This window comes from Sceloporus undulatus, chromosome 2 (assembly GCF_019175285.1).
Source record: "Sceloporus undulatus isolate JIND9_A2432 ecotype Alabama chromosome 2, SceUnd_v1.1, whole genome shotgun sequence".
Lineage (NCBI taxonomy): Eukaryota > Metazoa > Chordata > Lepidosauria > Squamata > Phrynosomatidae > Sceloporus > Sceloporus undulatus.
Genome location: NC_056523.1, coordinates 106,416,848 through 106,438,341, shown reverse-complemented (window position 1 = coordinate 106,438,341; position 21,494 = coordinate 106,416,848). Strand labels below are relative to the sequence as shown.

The following is a 21,494-nucleotide window of genomic DNA, read 5'->3' as shown; positions in this document are numbered from 1 at the left end:
TTAAGGGGGGAAACCCCTTTGAAGATTTGCCTTGCGTTTCCTAGCAAGGCTCAAAATGGAGGACAAGACCTGAAAAAGGAGGACATGGTCTGTTCACCCAACATAGCAGTAGTCCAATGCTCAGCCTCCTACGCTTCACTGGCTGTTCATGTATTTATTTATTTTACTTTACGGATATGCCAGCTTTCTTTCTGGATGGGAACCAAAGCGGCTTCCAGCACAACAAACTTAAAATGTTTACAAAAAGTTTTAAAACCAATTCAAAACCCCACATTAAAACATTACAAAACTGATCAAAAATCATACCAAAGCTAAAACAGATACCGCCCCTGGTGAGACAGCAGGAGATGTTCTTCAAAGGCCTGACCATGTAATCCGTTGGGCACAAAAGGGTCCCCTTGTACCACAAAGGCTAACACTCACACTATGCTTGGTGTGTGCCTTCAAGTGGTTTCCAACTTACGGTGACTCTCAGGCTCTTCATATGGAAGAAGTCGGAGTGGGGGACCCAAGCCGGATGAACTGGGACATAATTGGTTTTGTTGGGATACGTAAGAGATTTTTGAAGTGAGGTTTCATAGATCCATCTTCATACTCTCTTCAGCACGTTTGTGGGTCTAATCCAATGGGACCAGATAGTTGACATCATGCAAAGAATACTAGGTTTAATTACATAGGGTTTTCTTGGCAAGATTTGTTCAGAGGAGGTTTGCCGTTGCCTTTCTCTAAGGCTGAGAGCGTGTGACTTGACCAAGGTGACTTGGTGGGGTTCCTGGCTCACCAGGGGCTCAGACCCTGGTCTCCAGAGTCATAGTCCAACACTCAAACCACTTAATCAGATGCACACAATACGTGTAAGTGGACTTGTAATTAAACTATCTTTGCATGTTGTCAACTAGTTGCTCCCATTGGATTAGACACAGGAACATGCTCAAGAGATTACAAATCTCCCTTCAAATATCTCTTACTTATCCCTACATACCCAATTACTCCCCAGTTTATCCCACTTGGGTCCCCTACTCCTTCTTCCAGGGGAATGGCATTTGCCAGTTGATCCCTTATATGAGGAGGGAGTCATGGAGAAGAGAGGAGTCTTTCGCATTAGATACAAGGGTAGCTTGCAGCAAAGAATGACCCAACACTGACTAGCAAGTACAAACTGACATGCCGGAGTAAGCTAGCATTTAGCTGCTTCTCCCACTAAAATCCTCTCCTTTGCAGCTGTTAAAAACCTTGGATCCATGTTCTTTGAGTCTGGTCCTCCTAGGCAGGGGGAATTTGTCATAGGTTGCTCAGCCAAATGATCTATAAGCCACAAATGTTCAGGGGTCAGCTTGTTTGTTTTGTGTGTGCCAGACCCTGTTACAGTGTGCTTGTAACTTTCATAGTTATTTTTGGCAATAGCAATAAGGGGGCTTGTGTTCCAATACAGATTATTGTATTTGTTGTGGCTTTAGCTTTTGCGAGTCAGAATTCACTAAAATGATAATAGCCTATATATCTGAGCAGCTAGAGGACCAATAAAGCTGGGTACAGGGGTGGGATGTCCAGATTTTTTTGACCGGCAACTCTAATCTGCATCATCCAACATAGCCAAAATAGTATAATATAGTGCTACTCAGAGGCCCTTGTCCTGGTCCACGAACTAATGGCTACCAATCTGTGGCACATTTCCAGAATAGCAAGAAACAGTTGTAGATAATCAGGCACAAATTGTGGTCCATGGTATATTAGGATTTTTTTTTGCAGACCATCACATTAGATAGTTATGTGAAATATTGATGAAATGAGAAATATTAATGTAAAGAATATGGAATGCCAAATGTATAGCCAAAAAAACCTGAATTTATATATTGAAATCTGTTTTACATTTGGCCATGAAATTAAAATGACCAGAAACATAGGCTAGGGCAGTTTAAATAGCTATGTGGCTGCAGGAATAATGACGAATACTGTACAGCTTATTATACAGTAGTTTGAAAAACTATATTTATTGAAATTGTATCTCCTATGCCTTCCTCTAAAACTGTAAACTTGTAATTTTGTCAAAATGTGCTGCACTTATTGATATATTGAAACATAATCCATTGTCATTACATTGTCAGAGACTAGATTGGTAGGTAGCTTGCATTGAATTAATGTCTTGTAATGAGCTAGCGTGGTTTAGTGGTGTGAGCATTCAACTGCAACTCTGGAGATCAGGGTTCAGGTCCCTGCTCAGCTGTGGAGACCCACTGGGTGAGTCACACACTCTCAGCCCAAGGTAACCCCTGTGATAGGTTGGTCTTAGGGTCACCATAATCTGTCAATGACTTGAAGGCACACAATAGCAACAAAACATCAATGGAGTTGGTTATAATATGTGATTGGCTGCCTACCATCTTATTAGCCTCTGTTTGCTTGAGTGTGTGGTAGAAAGCCTTTCACTTATTATTAATATAGCTCTTCCCCTGCTGAAAGTAGATATACAGTAGTAGATTCATTTCTGAGGCACTATACAGTGCAGTAGCAGTGTTGAGCCCACATCAAACAACTCCAACAGACTAACGCAGTTATCCCTATGATATATCTGTTGGTATGTTAAATGGCTTCTCCAGCATAATAGTAATGCCCATGGCCCTGGGAATGGGGGAGCTTTGTCTTCCCCTTGTCTTGATATATTACCTCTGTTCTGTTTCCACTGCAATATCTTTTTGATATATTTCCAAGCCAAGATCAAGTTTCAGGTGAATTGAATTGAACTGAAAACCCTAAAAGTTTTGGGACCTGAGTATCTGAAGGACTGTCATCTCTCCCATGATCATAGGAGAGGATTTATGCATTTATTTAATTTTTTGCAATTTCCTTCACCTGGAGAGGTGCAGAGTGTAGGGAGACATGCTGGGCCTTATAGCTGGTTAGTCAGGCTTTGTGAGTCACTACAGGGCAAGATCTATCTGCTTTCTGCTAATGAAGGTAGTGTGTTATTATGAGGCTGCTTTTTTGTTTCTGTCTTAAATTTCTTTCCTTTTTCGTTTGCCCCATTGGTTTGGTCATAATCTGTTGTATCTTATTTAGATAGAAAAGATAAAGTAAGCATGGGATGGCCCTTGGGGTCTCTTCCAACTGTAGCGTTCTATGATTCTATCTTATAAATAAAATGTTTCTGTAGGTTGGATTACCCTTCGTGAAGACTTTCATCTTATTCCAAGGCCCTGACCTTGGTCACTTTCTCCTAGGAAATTTCACATTGCTTCCAAATAGAGTAACAATGGACCTCTGGGATGCAGTCTGCAGTCTCTTACCATAGAATTGCCGTTAACTACTTCAGACATGCTCAGTCTGATGTTTGGGTTATGAATGTGACACTTTTCTGTCTCCTTAGCCATAATATGACAGGCTTGGTTTGAAGCATTTACACTTCACTAATCAGGAACAACTGTCAGATTGTTTCTAAGCTTACGTAACACTAAAGATTCCAAGATTGCCCCATTGACAAAATGTATGATGGATGAAAGTCTCTTTAGGTTAACTGTTTTGTCAGTTTGCATGGTAAAGACTGAGTCTGTGGTGACAAGTGTTTTGTAATGAAATGTTTTGTTACTACATTGTAGTGTGCTTGAATCCTCTTTACGTAATGTCATCAAAAGTATCTGTATGTTTAAAGGCTCTTGCTTTCTCAGGTCCTATAGAGCCAGCAATATGTGGTACATTATTTTAAGTTTTCGGTCATATTTTCTGCCAGAATAAACCTTTCCAATTAAACCTTTTTGCTTTAAAAACAACAGCAGCTTCTTAATTAAGTTTCAAAGCAGAGGCAAATTAAGCAGACCATGAAAACTCTTAAAACCTTGACATGCCATACCTTTGATGAATTCTCTGTTTAGCACCTGCTGTATTGGCACCCCACTTACCTTTGCCACATAGGTGAATGGTTGCATTCATTCTTCATACAAATTCAGTTGCAGTGCTAAGGACAATGCTGTTTTTCCTCTTGGAAGGTGGGTCATTCAGTCCCTCAGAAAAACATATCTCTATGTACAAAGCACATAATTCTCAAAAAAGAGGCTGTTATGATATGTCCTCCTCCCATATTGTATACCACCAATCAGACATCTCACTAGTTTTGAGAGGTTTGGTTTTGCCATATTATTTGGTACCAGTGTTTGTTGTTGATTTTTGTTTTGAAATTGTGTTTTAATGTTATTGGTCTATTTTTAGCTAATTTTATTTTGTTGTTTGTGAGCCACTTTTGGTCCCACACTGAGAAAGGGAGCATATAAATGCAATAAATCATCTTATTTGTTGTGCACAGTGATTGGAAAAAAATGGAACAAAGTCTTCTAGTTTTTCTTTTATGAAGATTGGAAACAGAATAGCCTCAGCTCAGCGCTCTTGATGAACAATGTTGCTAACTGAGGTTTTTTGGGAGGGTTATTATTATTATTATTATTAACCTTTATTTATGAAGCGCTGTAAATTTACACAGCGCTGTACATACAATCTTTTTAGTTAGACGGTTCCCTGCCCTCAGGCTTACAATCTAAAAAGACATGACACAGAAGGAGAAGGGAGTGGTGGAGGGAAAGGGTAAGAGGTCCAGCAGTTCCTCTCAACCTCCGAGGCCTGGACCAAGGCAGATGGACTGAAGGGAGGGCTTGGCTTCAAAATGGAAGGTTAATCATTATCCAGGGAAAATACATACTCACAAGTAGGATAATGCATATACAGTACATAGCAATACAGGAAATGGATCGATAAACAGCCAACAACAGAACATCAGATAGTAAGCGACAATTATGCGATGCCTGGGAAGGCTTCTCTGAATAGGATGGTTTTCAACTCCGTTTTGAAGCTGGTTAATGAAGTGATGGGTCTTGCTTGTGGAGGAAGAAGGTTCCAGGAGTGAGGGGCAGCAAGTGAAAAGGGGCGAATCCTAGTTGGGGCAGAGGAAATCCTGGGCTGAGACAGGAACCCTTGACTACCAGAACGGAGGGCCCTGGTGGGAAGGTGAGGAGAAAGAAGGTCTGATAAGTAAGGAGGGGCCAGTCCATGGAGGGCTTTGAATGTCGACAGCAGGAGCTTATACTGAATGCGGAAAGGGAGAGGGAGCCAGTGAAGGGATGCCAACACAGGAGAGATGTGGTCAGAGCGGTGGGTGGAAGTGATAATGCGTGCAGCTGAATGCTGGACAGAGATTAAAGGACGGAGGTGAGAAAAAGGAAGCCCAGCCAGGAGGACATTACAGTAATCAAGTCGTGAGATCACTAGGGCATGGACCAGGATCTTGGCAGTAGAGGCGGAGAGATATGGTCGGATTTTGGCAATATTGTACAAAAAGAATCTACAAGCCTTGGCTGTGGTCTGGATCTGAGGGATACACGACAGAGAAGAATCAAAGATAAAACCAAGACTGCGGGCTTGCTGGACTGGTTGAATGGAAATGTTGTCCACAGAGACAGAGAAGGAGTGTTGAAGGGTGGGCTTAGGAGGAAAGACAAGAAGCTCCATCTTGGACATGTTGAGCTTCAAACGCCGATGGCACATCCACTGCGAGACAGCTGTGAGACAAGATGAAACTTGCTGTTCAAGACTTGGAGAAAGGTCAGGGGCAGAAAGATACAGCTGGGTGTCATCGGCATACAGATGGTAGGAAAAACCAAAAGAGCTGATGAGTTTTCCTAAGGACAGTGTGTAGAGAGAAAACAGAAGGGGAACCAGAACAGAGCCCTGGGGAACTCCAACAGATAAGGGAACAGGAGAAGAAGTCAGACCCCCTGCAACTACTGCAAAAGATCTGCCAGACAAGTAAGATCTAAACCAGTCGAGAACAGAGTCTGAGAACCCAAGGTCAGAGAGTATGTCAACTAGAAGACAGTGATCAACAGTGTCAAAGGCTGCAGACAAATCGAGAAGAATGAGAACAGAGTAAAGGCCATTAGCCTTGGCCTGTAAAAGGTCATTCGAGATCTTGGTGAGAGCTGTCTCTGTAGAATGCCTTGGGCGGAAACCAGACTGAAAGGGATCGAGAATGGAGTTGGCTTCAAGAAACTCAAGACAGCGCGAATAGACAACCCGTTCCAAAACCTTAGAAAGAAAGGGGAGAAGAGAAATCGGACGATAGCTAGACAAAGAGGAGGGGTCAAGAGAAGGTTTTTTCACAATTGGGGAAATGAGAGCATGTTTGAAGTCCAACGGGAAGGAGCCTGTAGAGAGAGAGAGAGAGATTGAAGATGTGGAGAAGCGAGGGCAGAAAGGAGGGAGCTATAGAGATTAGAAGACGGGTAGGAATTGGATCAAGAGGACAGGTTGCAGGTTTGGAAGAGTTCAGAAGTGTAGAGAGTTCATCCAAAGAGGCAGGAGGAAAGACAGAAAATTTGTTAGGCGAAGGCAATAGAAGATTAAGAGCAGAAGAAGAATCAGGAGGGACTATCTCAGAGCGAATAGTGGTAATCTTAGAGATAAAATAGTTAGCAAAGTCATTAGGAGAGAAAGATGAAGAGACAGGCGGAGAGGGAGGTTTAAGCAAAGTGTTGAAGGTGGAGAACAAACGCTGCGGGCGCCTCTCATTGGTGGAGATCAATGATTTGTAATAATTCTGTTTTGCCATAGAGAGGGCGCGTGAGAAGGAAGAAAGAACAAATTTGAGATGGATAAAATCAGCCCACTCTTTGGACTTTCTCCAAAGACGTTCGGCCGCTCTAGAGCAGGACCGGAGAAACTTAATGTTGGGGGTAAGCCAGGGCTGAGGTCTAGTCTTAGAGGAAGAAGTGCGTACAGAGACAGGGGCAAAATGGTCGAGAGTTGAGGAAAGAGTGGAGTTAAATAAAGACATAGCTGAATCAGCAGAATCCCCGAGATTTAGGGAAGAGAGAGATGAATCCAGGGTCAGACCAAGATGGTTAGAGTCAACAGATTGAAGATCACGAAATAGACGTTGAATAGTATGGCGAGGAGGAGGAGTATAAGTGGGAGCAAAGGAGATTAAATGATGGTCAGATAGTGGAAAGTCAAGTGCCAGGTAGTCAGAAATGGCGCAGTTTCCAGCAAGAACTAGGTCAAGACAGTGACCAAGAGAATGAGTTGAAGAGTTGGAGTGTGGTTGGAGGCCAAAAGAAGCTAGCAGAGAGTTGAGAGATAACCAAATGGTCATTGAGTTTAAGCCTCCCTAAAGATGCCTGCTGTTTGCATAATGTTGCACACAGAATTTTCGGTGCATGCAGTACTATTACATCTACTGTCATGTTTATTGTTATATATGGTTACTTATATTAATTTGACTATTACCTTAACACATCATAATTCATAAAAAGGAACTGTGAATATTTCAAGGTTTCTGATTATCAGTAGCATGAAAATACTCTCTGAAATGAAATCGGCAACTTGCTCCATATGGAAGGGAAGCATTTTTAAAAGGGCATTTTAAAAACTCAATATAAAATCACAAATGTTCTCAACACCCTCCATTAATTTATCATAGTGGAGTGAACTATATAGCCATATTGTATTTGCATACTTTTTTCCCTCTCTTCAGATAATTGATCCTTCATCTGTCCATCCTGTAATGCGGTCTCAAGATATAAGCATCAAGTTAATAATTAAGTGTAGTAGCAACTCATAAATACATTTTCAGAATAACACAGCTTGATATCTTGTAGTCTTGATGACCCTAATAAAAAAAGTGAGTTTGAACTCATGAAAAGATGGATAGAAGTCCTAACTGCTTTTTCATTATTTTCATTAATGTACTAATCTTTAACTTTGTATAAGAGGCATCTTGTTCATGAGTACTGAGACATCAAATATCCAGAGTTAGAGTGTGTTAAATTTCGTGTAACATGGAAAAATTCTATTACAATATTCAGGTGAGATTTTGTGTTGACATTTATAAGCTAATTAAACCAAACTCTCTAATAAGATAATGTTTTTGCTCTCCTAAGGAGCGGAAGGGAACAGCTAAAGTAGATTTCCTGAAGAAGATTGAAAAAGAAATTCAACAGAAATGGGAAGATGAGAGAGCATTTGAGGTTAATGCTTCAGATGCTGCTAGCCAAAAAAGGTAAGGGTACACTTTTTAGAGGTCACAGAACACTGGAGGGGGGGGGTTGATGAGTGTGCAGAATACCAGAGTTTTTGTTAATGTTAGCTGTGTAATCATTTTAGTATTCAACATTCTGACTTAAAGATTGTTGACGTCAGTAAAAAATCAGCTTAGCTTTGGATTAGGTATGCAAGTTCTGAGTTTAGTCTTCTACTTAGTACAGTAGTATACTCATTGATGGTAAATGTAAGATCCTGCAGTTAGGTAGAAAAAATAAAATGCATAGATATAGGATGAGGAACACCTGGCTTAATGAGACTACGTGTGAAAGGGATCTAGTCCTAGTAGACTACAAGTTAAACATGAGTCAATAGTGTGATGTGGCAGCTAAAAAGGCCAGTGCTATTTATGGCTGTATCAATACAAGTATAGTGTCTAGATCAAGTGAAGTAATACTGCCACTCTATTCTGCTTTGGTCAGGTCTCACCTGGAATACTGTGTCCAGTTCTGGGCACCACAATTAAAAAAGGATGTTGTCCAAAGGAGGGCCACCAAAATGGTAAACAGCCTGGAAACCATCCCTTATGAGAAAAGACATAGGGAGCTGAGTATGTTTAGCCTGGAAAAGAGACTGTTAAGAGGTGATATGATAGCCCTGTTTAAGTATTTGAAGGGGTGTCAAATTGAGGATGGACCAAGCTTGTTTTCTGCTGCTCCAGAGACTAGAACACAGAACAATGGATGCAAGCTCCAGAAAAAGAGATGGTATGGATGGGTATGGATGGAGAGGAAGAAAAGGAAGGAAACTTCTGTTGTGCAAGTGGCATTTGCATAGCAAGGAGTGAAATCCTGTACTTGTAGTCATGTGGGGTGGGAGCAGGATTGGAGTGTCTGTGCACAATGCCACAATGCTTGTTTTCTCCAACTCGGTGGGCAGTAGGTATGGCCTGTGGACTGCATTTGGGCTCACAGGGTTGTTTTTGTTGCCTTTAGGTCTTCTTTGAAAAATATTTCACCGTAAAATACTCTTTTTTATCTTCCAAAGTGCCCCCAAACATCTACATTTTACCATGTTTTGTTACCCTACTGGGCCATTCCAGGTGCAGAAGAGAGGCCTTTTTCTTACTGGACATGACCTAGGAGTCAACATCTGGGTCATTTCTTGTTGTAAAAAACAAAAAAATGCCCTCTTCTTGGCCTTAAAATGGCCTGGGGGAAAACAGTGTGATGACATTGCCCCCATGTTCCCTAAGAGTCATTTGGAAATGAAACATTTAAAAAAAATATTTTGTGCAGTGAAACACAGATGTGAGTTTGGCCCTCAAGGTCTTATTGGGGGGTCTGTGTGACCCTAAACCCCTAACAGTTGCCCACCCCTCCTTTGCTTCCTTTAATAGCATTTTTGGAGGGTGAGAAGATGAGGAACTGTTGAGTGGGCTTGCCTTCCTGTGCAAAGATTGATATTATTGATTGTGTGCAGATTAACTGATTAAAATTCATGTTTGATTGACTACTGAATTGGGTGACAGACCTAATTTATCACATTTGTAGTTATGTGAGTTACAGGCTGAGTCTCTTTTATCCACAATGCTTGGGACCACAAGTGTTTTAGACTTCAGATTTTTTTCAGATTTTGGAATATTTGCTTATAAATACAGTGTGCCTGCGTCAAAGGCAGCTGCGGTATATGCTTTCAGCTTATGCTGAAAGCCGCATGACGGAACTGCCAATGGTGCACACGGCCATGGTGTGCGTACTACATTGCACCACATGCACGAGTCCCATTATTTTCAGTGGAGCTCAAGCATACATGGTATTTGTCTTATGCAGGGAGTCCGGAATGGATCCCCCGTGTAAGTCAAGGAAGCACTGTAATGCAGTATTTTGGAAATGGGACCCAAGTCTAAACATTAAAATTATATATAATTTCATATACTCATAGCCAGAAGATAATTTTATCCATAATATTTTAAATAATTTTATGCACAAAACAAAGTGTGTGTATACTGAACCATCAGAAAGCAAAGGTGTCACATTCTTAGCCACCCATGTGGACAATTTTGGATTTTGGAATTCTGAAGATAGACTCAACCTGTACGGCATTTGTTCAGATCCAAATACCCCAGGAATAGTATTGTTGTAATTCTTTTCAATATTTAATAATCAATATTATTCTTTTAGCATTCTTTTCTATTTATGTGCCACGGCTCTGAGCAGTGACATATTTTATTGCTGGCTTTATCTTGTTTAATTTTTGCAAATTAGTTAATGTGTTTTGTTGTTGTCGTTATATTGTAATCTCTATTCAGCAGTGGGAAATACTTTGTCACCTTTCCATACCCCTACATGAATGGCCAGCTTCACCTAGGACACACGTTTTCTTTATCTAAGTGTGAGGTAAGCATTTTCTTTTTACTGTTAGCCACCTCAGTAAACCATTCCAAAGAAAATAAAGGTTTCTTATCTGGTCTTTGAGCCTGTTGAGTTCACACTTTCATTCTTCAGAAGTAATAACCATATGTTATCACTTCTGTATCTTCTCTTTAACTTCCCAGTGTCAAGGAAGACATGCATGAAACTCCACACATGTAAATGTGAAGACAAACCCTTAATGACCTATGAATTTGCTTCTTCTTCTCTCTAAACCTTCCATGTTGGTTTTTTCCATGTTTTGGTTCCACTAAGTATGAGAGACCACTTGTTACCCGATATCCATTTAAAGATTTGCTCAGGTCTCACTGAGGTGGTAGGCTTGTGCTTGGTTTTTACTACTTTAGTGTTCAGATGTCTGAATACTCCTTAGTACAAAGTGATTTTCCTCATTGAATCCCTAATGTCAAGAAGATCTAGTGTTTTCTCTGACATACAGATTACTAAGTGCAAGGCATTGTTTTGTATGGATAAGTAGCCAGTCATTCTACCCCCTGCTACTATCTAAAGTGGTACAGTCTAACATGGATTTTCAGTATTCATCTTAATTATGTACTCTTTTCAAATAAATGTCCCAATAGAGGATAGCAATTAAAACAATGGATTCAAAAGCAGAGCAACAATTTAATAATAAAATTAATGTTTAAAACATTTAGAGATTTAGAAAGCCATCTGCAATGAACTCGGCACAATTGGATGACACCCCTTCTCTTCCAAAAGCAGACAGAAGTAAAAAGGTCTGAAGGCTCATTGAGAACCAGCGTGGTGTAGTGGTTTGAGTATTGGAATAATGCTGTGGAGACCAGGGTTTGAATCCCCACCTGGCCATGGAAACCCACTGGGTGACCTTGGGCAAGTCACACTCTTAGCCCTAGAAAAAGGCAATGGCAAACCCCCTTTGAACAAATCTTGCCAAGAAACCCCATGATAGTTTCGCCTTAGTGTCATCATAAGTCAGAAGGTACACAGTGGCCATAACAAAGCCTACCTAAAAACTGACAGGGCGACAAACCTATATCTTGGTAGAGGGAATTAAAAAAAATATGATAATTAGGATGATGTATAAAACTAACTTCTATATTTTCCATACACCAATACGGGTAGCTTTGATGCTTGTATGCCTTCATTTATTGTATTACAACTGAAGTTCATATCTCTAGAGCAAGAAAGGGCAACTTGTGGCCCTTCAAATGTTGACAGACTACAACTCCCATCAGTCATAACCAGGACATCCAGTGGTGAAGACTGATTGAAATTGTAGTCAGCAACATCTGGACGGCCACAAGTTGTCCACCCCTGCTCTACAGACTCTTACAACTTTCAGAGATCTAGAAATCATTTTTATTTGGGCATCTCTGTTTTGAATAATGGCCAGAGGCTTTATTGTTAAACTAAAGTTTTATCTGTTTTAATGTTACTAGCTAAAGTTTAATAAAAACATTTTATAAATGTAATAGACTGGAGGTAGATTGAATAAAAAAGACCGTATAGTTATCCCTCCATATTTGCTAGGGTTAGGGGAACAAGACCCCCATGAATATGGAAAAACCGCAAATAACAAAAACATTGTTTTTACCTGAGAGGACACCTCTCTAGGAATCTCTAGGTCCTCCAGTGCAACTCTGTGGTCAATGTCCAACATACACTGACCATAGAATGGCACTGGAGTAGCTACAAATGGACTTTCAGTGCAACTTTTAATTAAAGTTGACCACAGAGTTGCACTGGAGGACCTAGACGGTCCTAGAGAGAACATATTAATGAAATACGTGAATAATCAAATCCGCAAATATCAAAGCCTCAAATATGGAGGGATGACTGTAAATCCTGAACATGTTTAGCCAGGAATTAATCTCATTGAACTATTTGGGACTTACTTTTGAATAGAAACATAAGATTGGACAGATAGCTATGGAACTAAGGGGCGAAACAGATGGGCAGACACAGTGGCTTGAAGCCACCCCTTCCGAAGACTGATTGGGGCTGTGGCAAACACGCACCACAGCCCCAATGCGCCTTTTCCCCAGCCAAAAAGGAGTGGAAAAGATCCGCTCTTTTTTTCAGCCTGGAAAGGAGGGCTTTTTCAGTCCTGCAGCCCAAAGCTGGCTTCCAGATGCTGTGGTGGCTTGTGGCATATAAACGTTGCACTGCTGCAGCGTCTTGAACACCCGCATCTGGGTGGCTGCCTAACCTCTGGGCAGCTTCAAGGTGGTGTGGGAGCGTGTGGCATGTAAATGCTGCATTCCCAAGCTGCCCGGACAGAAGCTTTTAAAGCCGGTCTGTTACGTCTATGTTTCTCATTACTTTGTTGTAAATAGAACTTGGAGAAATACTTCATTTCCTTTAGTTATTGTAGTGTTTGAATAATAATGCATTATCATTGCACATTGCAATGCTGTACAAGTAATAATCACGCTGCAGGTTGAGTGTCCCGTATCCAAAATGATTGGGACTAGAAATATTTTGGAATTCAGAATTTTTTGAATTTTGAAATATTTGCATATACATAATGAGATACCTTGGAGATGGACTCCAGGTCTAAACATGAAATTCATTGATGTTTTATATACTGTATTTTCCAGCATATAAAACAACTGGACATATAAGACGAACCCCCAACTTTTCAAGTTAAAATATAGACTTTGGTATATACTTGCCGTATAAGACTACTCCTGGAAGGTGGGAGCAGGCCGGCGGCGATTGCACCAAGCCGCGGATCAGGCCGGGTGCACGTGCTGGGCTGTGTTGCTCTCTTCCAGCCTTTGTGGAGGCCTGGGCCTCCTTGGAGGCCTGGGAAGGCAGGAGCAGGCCAGGCACGCACCAGCTTCAGTGAACCTCTGAAGGTCTTGAAGGTGGGAGGAGGTCGGGTGCGCGCGCCGAGCTGCGCGGCTCTCTTGCAGCCTCTGTGGAGGCCTGTGCCTCCTTGGAGGCCTGGAAAGGCAGGAGCAGGCTGGGCACGTGCTAGCTTCAGAGGGCCTTTGAAGGCCTAGAAGGCAGGAGGAGGCTGGGGGCGACCGTGCCAGGCTGCAAAGCAGGCCAGTTGCATGTGCCGGGCCGCACTGCTTTCTTCCGGCCTTTGTGGAGGCCTGGGCCTCCTTGGAGACCTGGGAAGGCAGGAGCAGGCCGGGCGCGCACCAGTTTCATCAGACCTTTGGAAGGTGGGAGGAGGTCAGGTGCATGCGCTGGGCTGCGGGGCTCTCTTGCAGCCTGAGCAGGCTGGGGTTAACCTGGCATATAAGACGACCCCCAACTTTTGAGAAGATTTAAAAGGGCTAAAAAGTCGTCTTATATGCTGGAAAATATGGTACGCCTTATACACAAAGCCTGAAAGTCATTTTATACAGTATATTTCTAATGATCTTATAAGTGAAATGAGTTTGTGTACACTGAATCATCACAAAGCAAAGATGTTACTATCTTAGCCACCCACATGGGCAATTTTGGACTCTGGTGTATTTCTGATTTCAGAAATCTGAATAAGAGATACTCAACCTGTATTTGTTTTTTTATTATTATTTGGGGGAGTTAGAATGTGTAAGAAATCAGCATAAACTTTGAAATTACTGTCAAAATGCTTCTAAAATGTATTTTAAAAATAACTAGAGACATTACACATTACACCAGTACAGCAACTTGATTTTTTCTTGTTAATTTATTCTTGGCATGTGATTTTTTTGTTTTTGTTTTATCCTTATTACTTTCTCCATAAACTACTCCTCTCCAACTCTCTTACATGTAGTATATTGCCTGTAAGGTATCACTTCCAATTTCTGATAAACTCATTTGAATGATTTTACTTTTTTATTTCTTTCACAGTCTGTATAGTGCCTATACACCCTCTACATAAGCAAAGAGTGTGTCTTCAAAACACTGCAACCGTTTACTACTAAATGCAAACACTTCTTAAGTGTCCTAATCACTAGTCTTTAACCCTTCTTCCTAGTTCCCAGTCTGTTATATGTCTGTATAATGCTTGCTGTTGTTTTTGTGCTTCCTCTAGTTTGCAGTTGGATACCAGAAACTAAAAGGAAAAACCTGCCTATTTCCTTTTGGACTGCATTGTACTGGGATGCCCATTAAGGTAAAATTAAGACTTTATTTTCTGTATGTAGAAGAATCTATTAATTGGTTTGCCTGCTATAATTTTGCTTTGGGGATCAATTAATGTGTCATGTACAAATTCAGGTAGTGTGTTGTGGGGAAAAATATGGGAATGTTTTGGATATAATGGGATCTGATCATCTGCCATAGTCGTTAGTGCTCAGATGGATGACCTAACAGTTGCTTATAGCTTGCTTGCTTAAAATGATAGGCTGAGATCAACAGAGTAACTTTAAAGATCTGGGTATGGCGAGTGGATTTTTCTTTTTTTATTATCTGTAAACCCACTTTCTGCTTTTGAGGGTTCCTTCTGTTTTCATAGATTAAGTATAGCTTTAAAAATGCTTATAATATTTATTTATTTAATAAATTTTTATGCTGCCTATCTTCCAGAAGGGAGCCAAGGCAGCTCATACATAAAACCATTAAAACAAAACAAAATGAAACATTACAATAAAAATTAAAACAGTCAAAATAATCTAAAAACAGTATTAAATTACATTAAAATATGCAATCACCTTATGTAAATAAAAAGTCCCATTAAAATAGCACTAATTTAAAACAGTACGAAAGCATTTAAACATAACAGTGGGAATAACAGTGAACATACACTTTGCTGTTTAAAGACCTTTCACAATAACTAGTTAACAGTGAAAAACCTGTCTTTAAAAGAGAATTTGTGTGTCAGAGGAAGGAAATCAGAGATGGGGCAAGCCTAGCTACTTATTGGAGTGTGTGCAACAGAGCAGCCACCAAGAACACCTTCTCAAGTTTCCACCAGGCATGCCTGTGACAGTGGTAGGATTGAGGAAGGCATTCCCTATGGATCTTAAAACTGAGCCTTATGTTGGGAGTCAGTTTTTTTAATATATAGATAGGTTTCACCCAAATTGTGTAGGGCTTTATTTGTCATCACCTGGACTTTGAATTGAGCATGGAAGCAAAATGGTAGCCAGTGAAGCTATTATTTGTTCCCTGTAACCAGTCCTAATAATAATAATAATAATAATAATAATAGGATTTATTTATATGTTGCCCAATCACTGGGAATCCGGGCGGCTTACAACAGAGGGGATAATAGATGGTTATAATAGACCCATGATGAATGACATGGGTCCAGACATGAACTCAGTAGGGTCCAAGTGGTGCTGGAGGAAGTGGGTAGGTGGAATTTTTTCCTTATTTCCCAATTTGTTCTCCTTAGGGAGAGCTCTTGTGTTTTAGACAGTTGGCAGTCCTCTGGAACAAATATTGCTGGGTTTTGTATGGGTTCTGGGGCGGGGGAGTTGTAAGAGAAAAGAGCCCCCTCTTTTTTTTTTTTTTTTTTTTTTTTTTTTTTGTTTCCTTTTGTTTGGCAACATTGGGGGGGGGGGGGGGGAAGGACAAGAACAAAATCTGACTCCTACCCCTTATCACCTTGAGAAATAAGAAGGAAGTGGTCCCATTTTTATGAATTTCCTAGTACTCTGTGAACCAACCAGCCAAACATCTGAGAAAACCAGCCCAAAACCTGTACACCATTACCAGCTTTGATGTTGCTATAGGAAGGCATTAAAGTAAGTTTGATATTGTCAAGAGTTGATCCTAGATCTTGTGAATATAAATTGTTTCCCATGTTATAATTACTGTGCATTTTTTATAGGCCTGTGCTGATAAATTGAAAAGAGAAATGGAGCTTTATGGCTGTCCACCAGAATTCCCTGATGAAGAAGAAGAGGAGGAGGAGGAGGAGGATTCCAAGAGGGAAGAAATAGTCATCAAAGATAAGGCTAAAGGCAAAAAGGTATCTCTCAAAGCAGGGATCTTTTTCCACTGAGAGCTTCATTCCTTGAAAGGAAGTTTGTTGACTCTATTTTGCCAGTGGGTGGGGTCAGACTGAAAAGTGGGGAGGACCACCCTCTTTTGCTCTCTCGCTGGCTTTCCCCCTCAACCCCTAACCCAGTCGATTGCAGAAAAGGGGAAACATTACTCTTAGAAGAGGCCTGAGCTGGACAGCTATAAGGAGCTTTCTGGGCAATGGGTAGATTACTTCCATCTCAGAAATATAGTGGAACACTTTCATATGTTCTTAAATGGGGAATAATGCAGTGAAACTATTCAACATGCATTTCTTACATCACCTTAGTTCCTTGTCTCAAGGTTCCTGTGAACATAAAAAGGCTCTTGCCCTTACCTTGCTAGAGGTTAACTTTTTTTCCCTTCCATTTTCAAGAGTAAAGCTGCTGCCAAAACTGGCTCTTCAAAATACCAGTGGGGAATCATGAAATCTTTAGGCCTTTCTGACAAAGAGATAGCAAAGTTCTCGGAAGCTGAGCATTGGCTTGATTACTTCCCACCTTTGGCCATTCGAGATTTAAAGAATATGGGACTCAAGGTACCTGTTACATCTGAAACTTTTCTTGAAAAAGAATGTCAGAGTGATGGTCTTAGGTCTTTTTTCTCTGTATGTTTCTGTAATTTTTATGTTAAGCTGTAGACATTTTAAAAATAAAATGTTCAGTCGCATACATCTGAATGATATGTAAGAGCATTTTCTCATTATTTCTGCATATTAAAATTATTATATACTGCATTTTAAAAACTATTGTTCTTATTTAGAGAAAAACAGCTTTTAAGAATTGAAGTAAGTTGAGCAATTAGTGTTGCCATCTGTCTGAATGGTGTTTGGATTCATGCAAGTCATTTGGCTAGATTTTTTGAGAAGATTCATCCCCCATCTCCTTGAACAGCTGATGCTATATCACATTCTACTTTTGAAAAGGGCTTTAAAACATTGGCTTGCCCCTGCAGAAATTTTCAGATTGCAATTAGCCAGTAAAGCTAATGGTTAGGTCTGATGGATATTGTAGTCCAATTAACAATAACAGGAGGGCTACCTGTTCCCCATCCTCCTTTTAAAAGTAGTTTCCCACTTGAAATCTGGAGTTGCTGTTGAAGAAATTAAGATTTAAAGCTCTCTTGTGCACAGAGATTTACATTCACAGCAATCATGGATTCTGACCTTTAAGTGAAAGGGGAACTCCTGATTACATCCCAAAATTCCACACAAAGTTTGGGAACATGATTAGACTTTTCTTTTTATTAATTTCCAGATTGATTGGAGGCGTTCTTTTGTTACCACTGATGTCAACCCCTATTATGATTCTTTTGTACGGTGGCAGTTTCTCACCCTGAGAGAAAGAAATAAAATTAAATTTGGAAAGCGGTAAGTATATTTCATTAATATTATCATTCTATAGAAGTAGGGATAGGCTGAAGGCTGCTTACCTGCTTGCTCTGTTCCATAAAGGTTGCCTGTGGGATTATTTGATTGTATCCTGAACATATATTGTGGGTGTCATTGGAGTTTGACAGAATGTCAAGGCATTCTTCAATGTGCATGTGATATACCAGTGTTTCCAAAAGAACTCTTACCTTGTTCAAATTTACAGTTACTAATTCAAGGATTTTAAATAAATGAATGAATGTAACAATCATCATGTGTAGTCAAATTGTAAATAATATTTGCAGGTTTGCTGCTAAATGGAGGGAACATTGATTACACAGGTTGCTCCTGCAAATGCTGAAGGAGCCTGGGATGTACAGCTCTTTCTTGAATAACTAAATGTATGAGCATTCAAAACAGGAATAATTTGTGTTATATTACCCAGGGATAGTTGCTTCTTTTGCAGATTTGCTGTAGGAGTTGAAAAAAAAATGGAAAGGAGTAGTTTCTGTTATTTTCCTCCAAGCAACAGCTTTCTTGGAATGATTCTGCATAGGACCCTGCTAAGTGCCAACAATTAGTTGACACCTTCTGGAACAGAAGGCTAGGCTGGCCCCCTCCCTGTTTTCCTTTCACCAGCAGGCAAAGGCATTTGTATTCAAGCACAATTTTAATATGTAATTGTGTCAGGGAGACTTACATGAGATGTGTGCTTTAGATTTTTTTTTTTTTTGATATATTTTTTTCCCTGAATGTCATTTTATACTTTTGTAGCTGGCTGATTTTAATTGTTTAAAATGTTTATTTTAAAATCATTTAAATGATTGTATTTCAGAGCTGCCTTGGGTACCTTTCTGGAAGAAAGATGGCATAGAAATAAATAAATAAATAAATTAGTATTAGTGCCATGTGTATTTAATTGTATGTTAGCATTGTGACCTCAAGACGCAATATGTTTTCTCAGTCTCTAGCCTGTGTTGCTAAGTAATGATTTCATTTAATTTTTAGATATACTATTTATTCACCAAAAGATGGACAGCCATGCATGGATCATGACAGGCAAACAGGGGAGGTAATAAATACTTTCAGTGTGTTTAATTGATAATGACATGCTTTCTTTGAACTGAGGAGGAAAAGCAGGTGATAGTTGAATCTAAACATGCACTAAATAGAACAGCATGGGAAATTACACTGAGACCTGCAAAAGGAAAGGAGAATGAGTGAAAATCATATCCCCCACCCCATTTCTCTATTGAATTCCATTTTTCTTCGCAGATGGTATGATCACTTTCATTTCATGTTTTGGCTGATCTTTCAGTGGCTTACATACCATCAATTATCATATCCTCCCAGGTCAAGTTCTCTGAGTTGAAAGTGATAGCAATCTGTACAGTAGTTCCAGTTTTACATGGAGGGTTGGCTGTAGAGGACAATGTTTGGGGCATATTGCTTGGCTCCACTGAAGACCCCATGGAGGCTTCCATGTGGAGTTATGTAGGGTTTAGCCTTTGTACCTCATGCTGTTTAATATCTCAACACAAGAGCTGGGAGGGTCACCCACACATTTGCTTTCTCCCTTACCTTGCAAGCAGATGTGTTGGTGAATCTACTGAGATTTTGCCTGGTATTGCATGGGATTGATACCAGTGAATTAAAGTTTAATCCCGATAGGGCAGAAACACTTGGTAGTTTCTCAGTCCAAATGGTTGTAGCACAACCAGTTCTGAATAAGGTCACATTCTCTTAAAGGAATAGGTATGCAGCTTCAGTGTACTTTTGGACCCATCATTGTCATCAAGGGCACAAACAAAATTCTTGAGTTGGAGTACATTCTACAGTACCAGTTTTGGCTGGTAGTATACAGTACCTTACAAAAGCATTCACCCCTTTGACTTCCCACATTTTCTTGTATTATAGCCTGGAGATGAAGTGGTTTTAATTGGGATTTTTGCCACATACGTCAAAGAGGAGTGTATTGCTTTGCAAGGCATTCCAATGATAACCTTTGTTTGAAGTGGATTGCCTAGTTTCATTGCTTTGTCCTCTCACAATCTCCAAGTTAAATTATTGCTGTATGCTTTATGTTGTCTTACCTTTGAAAATAGTTTGGGGTTACCAGCTACTAATTAAGAGAGTTTTAAAAGTAGTTGGTGGAGTCAACTATTCAGATAGGAAAGAAAGCTAATATTAAATTTTCTGGGAACATATGCTTTTGGGGAAAGCAGTTAGGATCCTGGCTTTGGTGTTCATATACATGGTAGCATGTATTGTTTACATTAGGTTCCTTCCTACAACCACTACTCCCTTTGTTAGGCGTGCTGAAGGTTTGTTTAGATGGATTTATTTATTGAGATAGATGCATCATTCCTTAGGTGAGCAGGGATCAGTTAGCAGGGTTAGTACTAGTTCTGTCCTTGTTGTATAGAACACATGAATTGTTTTCCCCCTAGTAAATGACGTCTAGTTTAAATTAGGATGTCTGATCAGACTCTGAAACACCCATGGAAGCCAGAGGTAGACATGCTGTACTCATTGTTTGTCTATTGGCTCTTAGGGTGTAGGACCTCAAGAATACACTTTGATCAAAATGAAGGTGGTAGAACCTTACCCTGTGAAATTAAGGTAAGTTTCTGGGGTAGTTATTATACTTCAACCCTCCAATTTCCCTCCCTTCCCCACAACCTTCCCCAAGGCTGATGGGTTGCAAAATAAATAAATAAAGAAATAAAGAAGAGAGAGAGAGACCTCTGATTTCCCTCACTTACCCCAAGGCTATTGGCTTGCAAAAAGTGGAACACAGACCTTCAGTTTCTCTCCTCGCCATTTTCCACAGTTTTCCCAAGGCTCATGGAGAAGTATTACTGTATTGACCCATATATGTCTACCTAGGGTTTTGGAACCCATTTTTGGGCTTAAATTTTTCATTGTATAGACGAGTATATACAGTAGCAGATAAAAAGACATATAGAAAAAATACAAAAAGTTGTTAAAATTTAATTTAACTATTTGTAGAATTAAAACTACTTTAAAACATATTCATTAGGCCTGAAATAACTTTCTTGTGGGAGATAGTTGTGCTGAGATTTGTTATAGTTGCATTGGACTGACACTAGGGAGATCTAGATTACATGAAACTGACTGATTGACCTCAGGCCACTGTTGTATCTCAGCTTCACCTGCCTCCTGGCATGTTTGAAGGCTATACTGAGGAAGAGGAGAGCTACGTATGCCACTTTGAGATTGTTGGTAGAAAGGTGGATATACATGTAAGAAATGGGGAAATTGAACATAAATGTTTCTTCTGAGTAGATATGCCTATGAGAGCCAGCGTGGCATAGTGGCTTGAGCATTGGACTAGGACTCTGGGGTCCAGGGTTCAAATCTTGGCTCAGCCATGAAAACCCACTGGGTGACCTTGGACAAGCCACACACTCTCAGCCTCAGAAGAATGGCCTTGGCAAACCACCACTGAAGAAATCTGTCCAAGAAAACCCCATGATAGGTTTAATGCCATACGTCGGAAACAACAACCAACAAGATATGCCCAAGCTTGTGCTATTTAGCATAAGTCAGACCAAGAATAATGCTTGCTTATTTATCTATATATAGTGGCATAGACGTCTGTATCTATGTATGCCTCAACGCTACATTTCTTGAGGAAAGAAGTGTTTCTGATTTTTTTTGTCCAAGGTTTACATTTGTGACTCAGAAGCTGTCTTTTTCTTCTTTTCTGTGAA

At 40.2% G+C, this 21,494-nt stretch overlaps 1 protein-coding gene across 1 annotated transcript in view; it reads left to right on the top strand.

The window, feature by feature from the left end:
- The window catches only part of LARS1 (leucyl-tRNA synthetase 1), a 67,665-nt gene that overhangs the window by 498 nt on the left and 45,673 nt on the right, over positions 1-21,494 (top strand). The window contains 8 exon segments of the mRNA XM_042451364.1: positions 7,920-8,038; positions 10,331-10,418; positions 14,452-14,532; positions 16,195-16,335; positions 16,765-16,926; positions 17,645-17,757; positions 18,766-18,829; positions 20,312-20,379. Of these exon segments, the coding sequence (XP_042307298.1) occupies positions 7,920-8,038; positions 10,331-10,418; positions 14,452-14,532; positions 16,195-16,335; positions 16,765-16,926; positions 17,645-17,757; positions 18,766-18,829; positions 20,312-20,379 (836 nt within the window).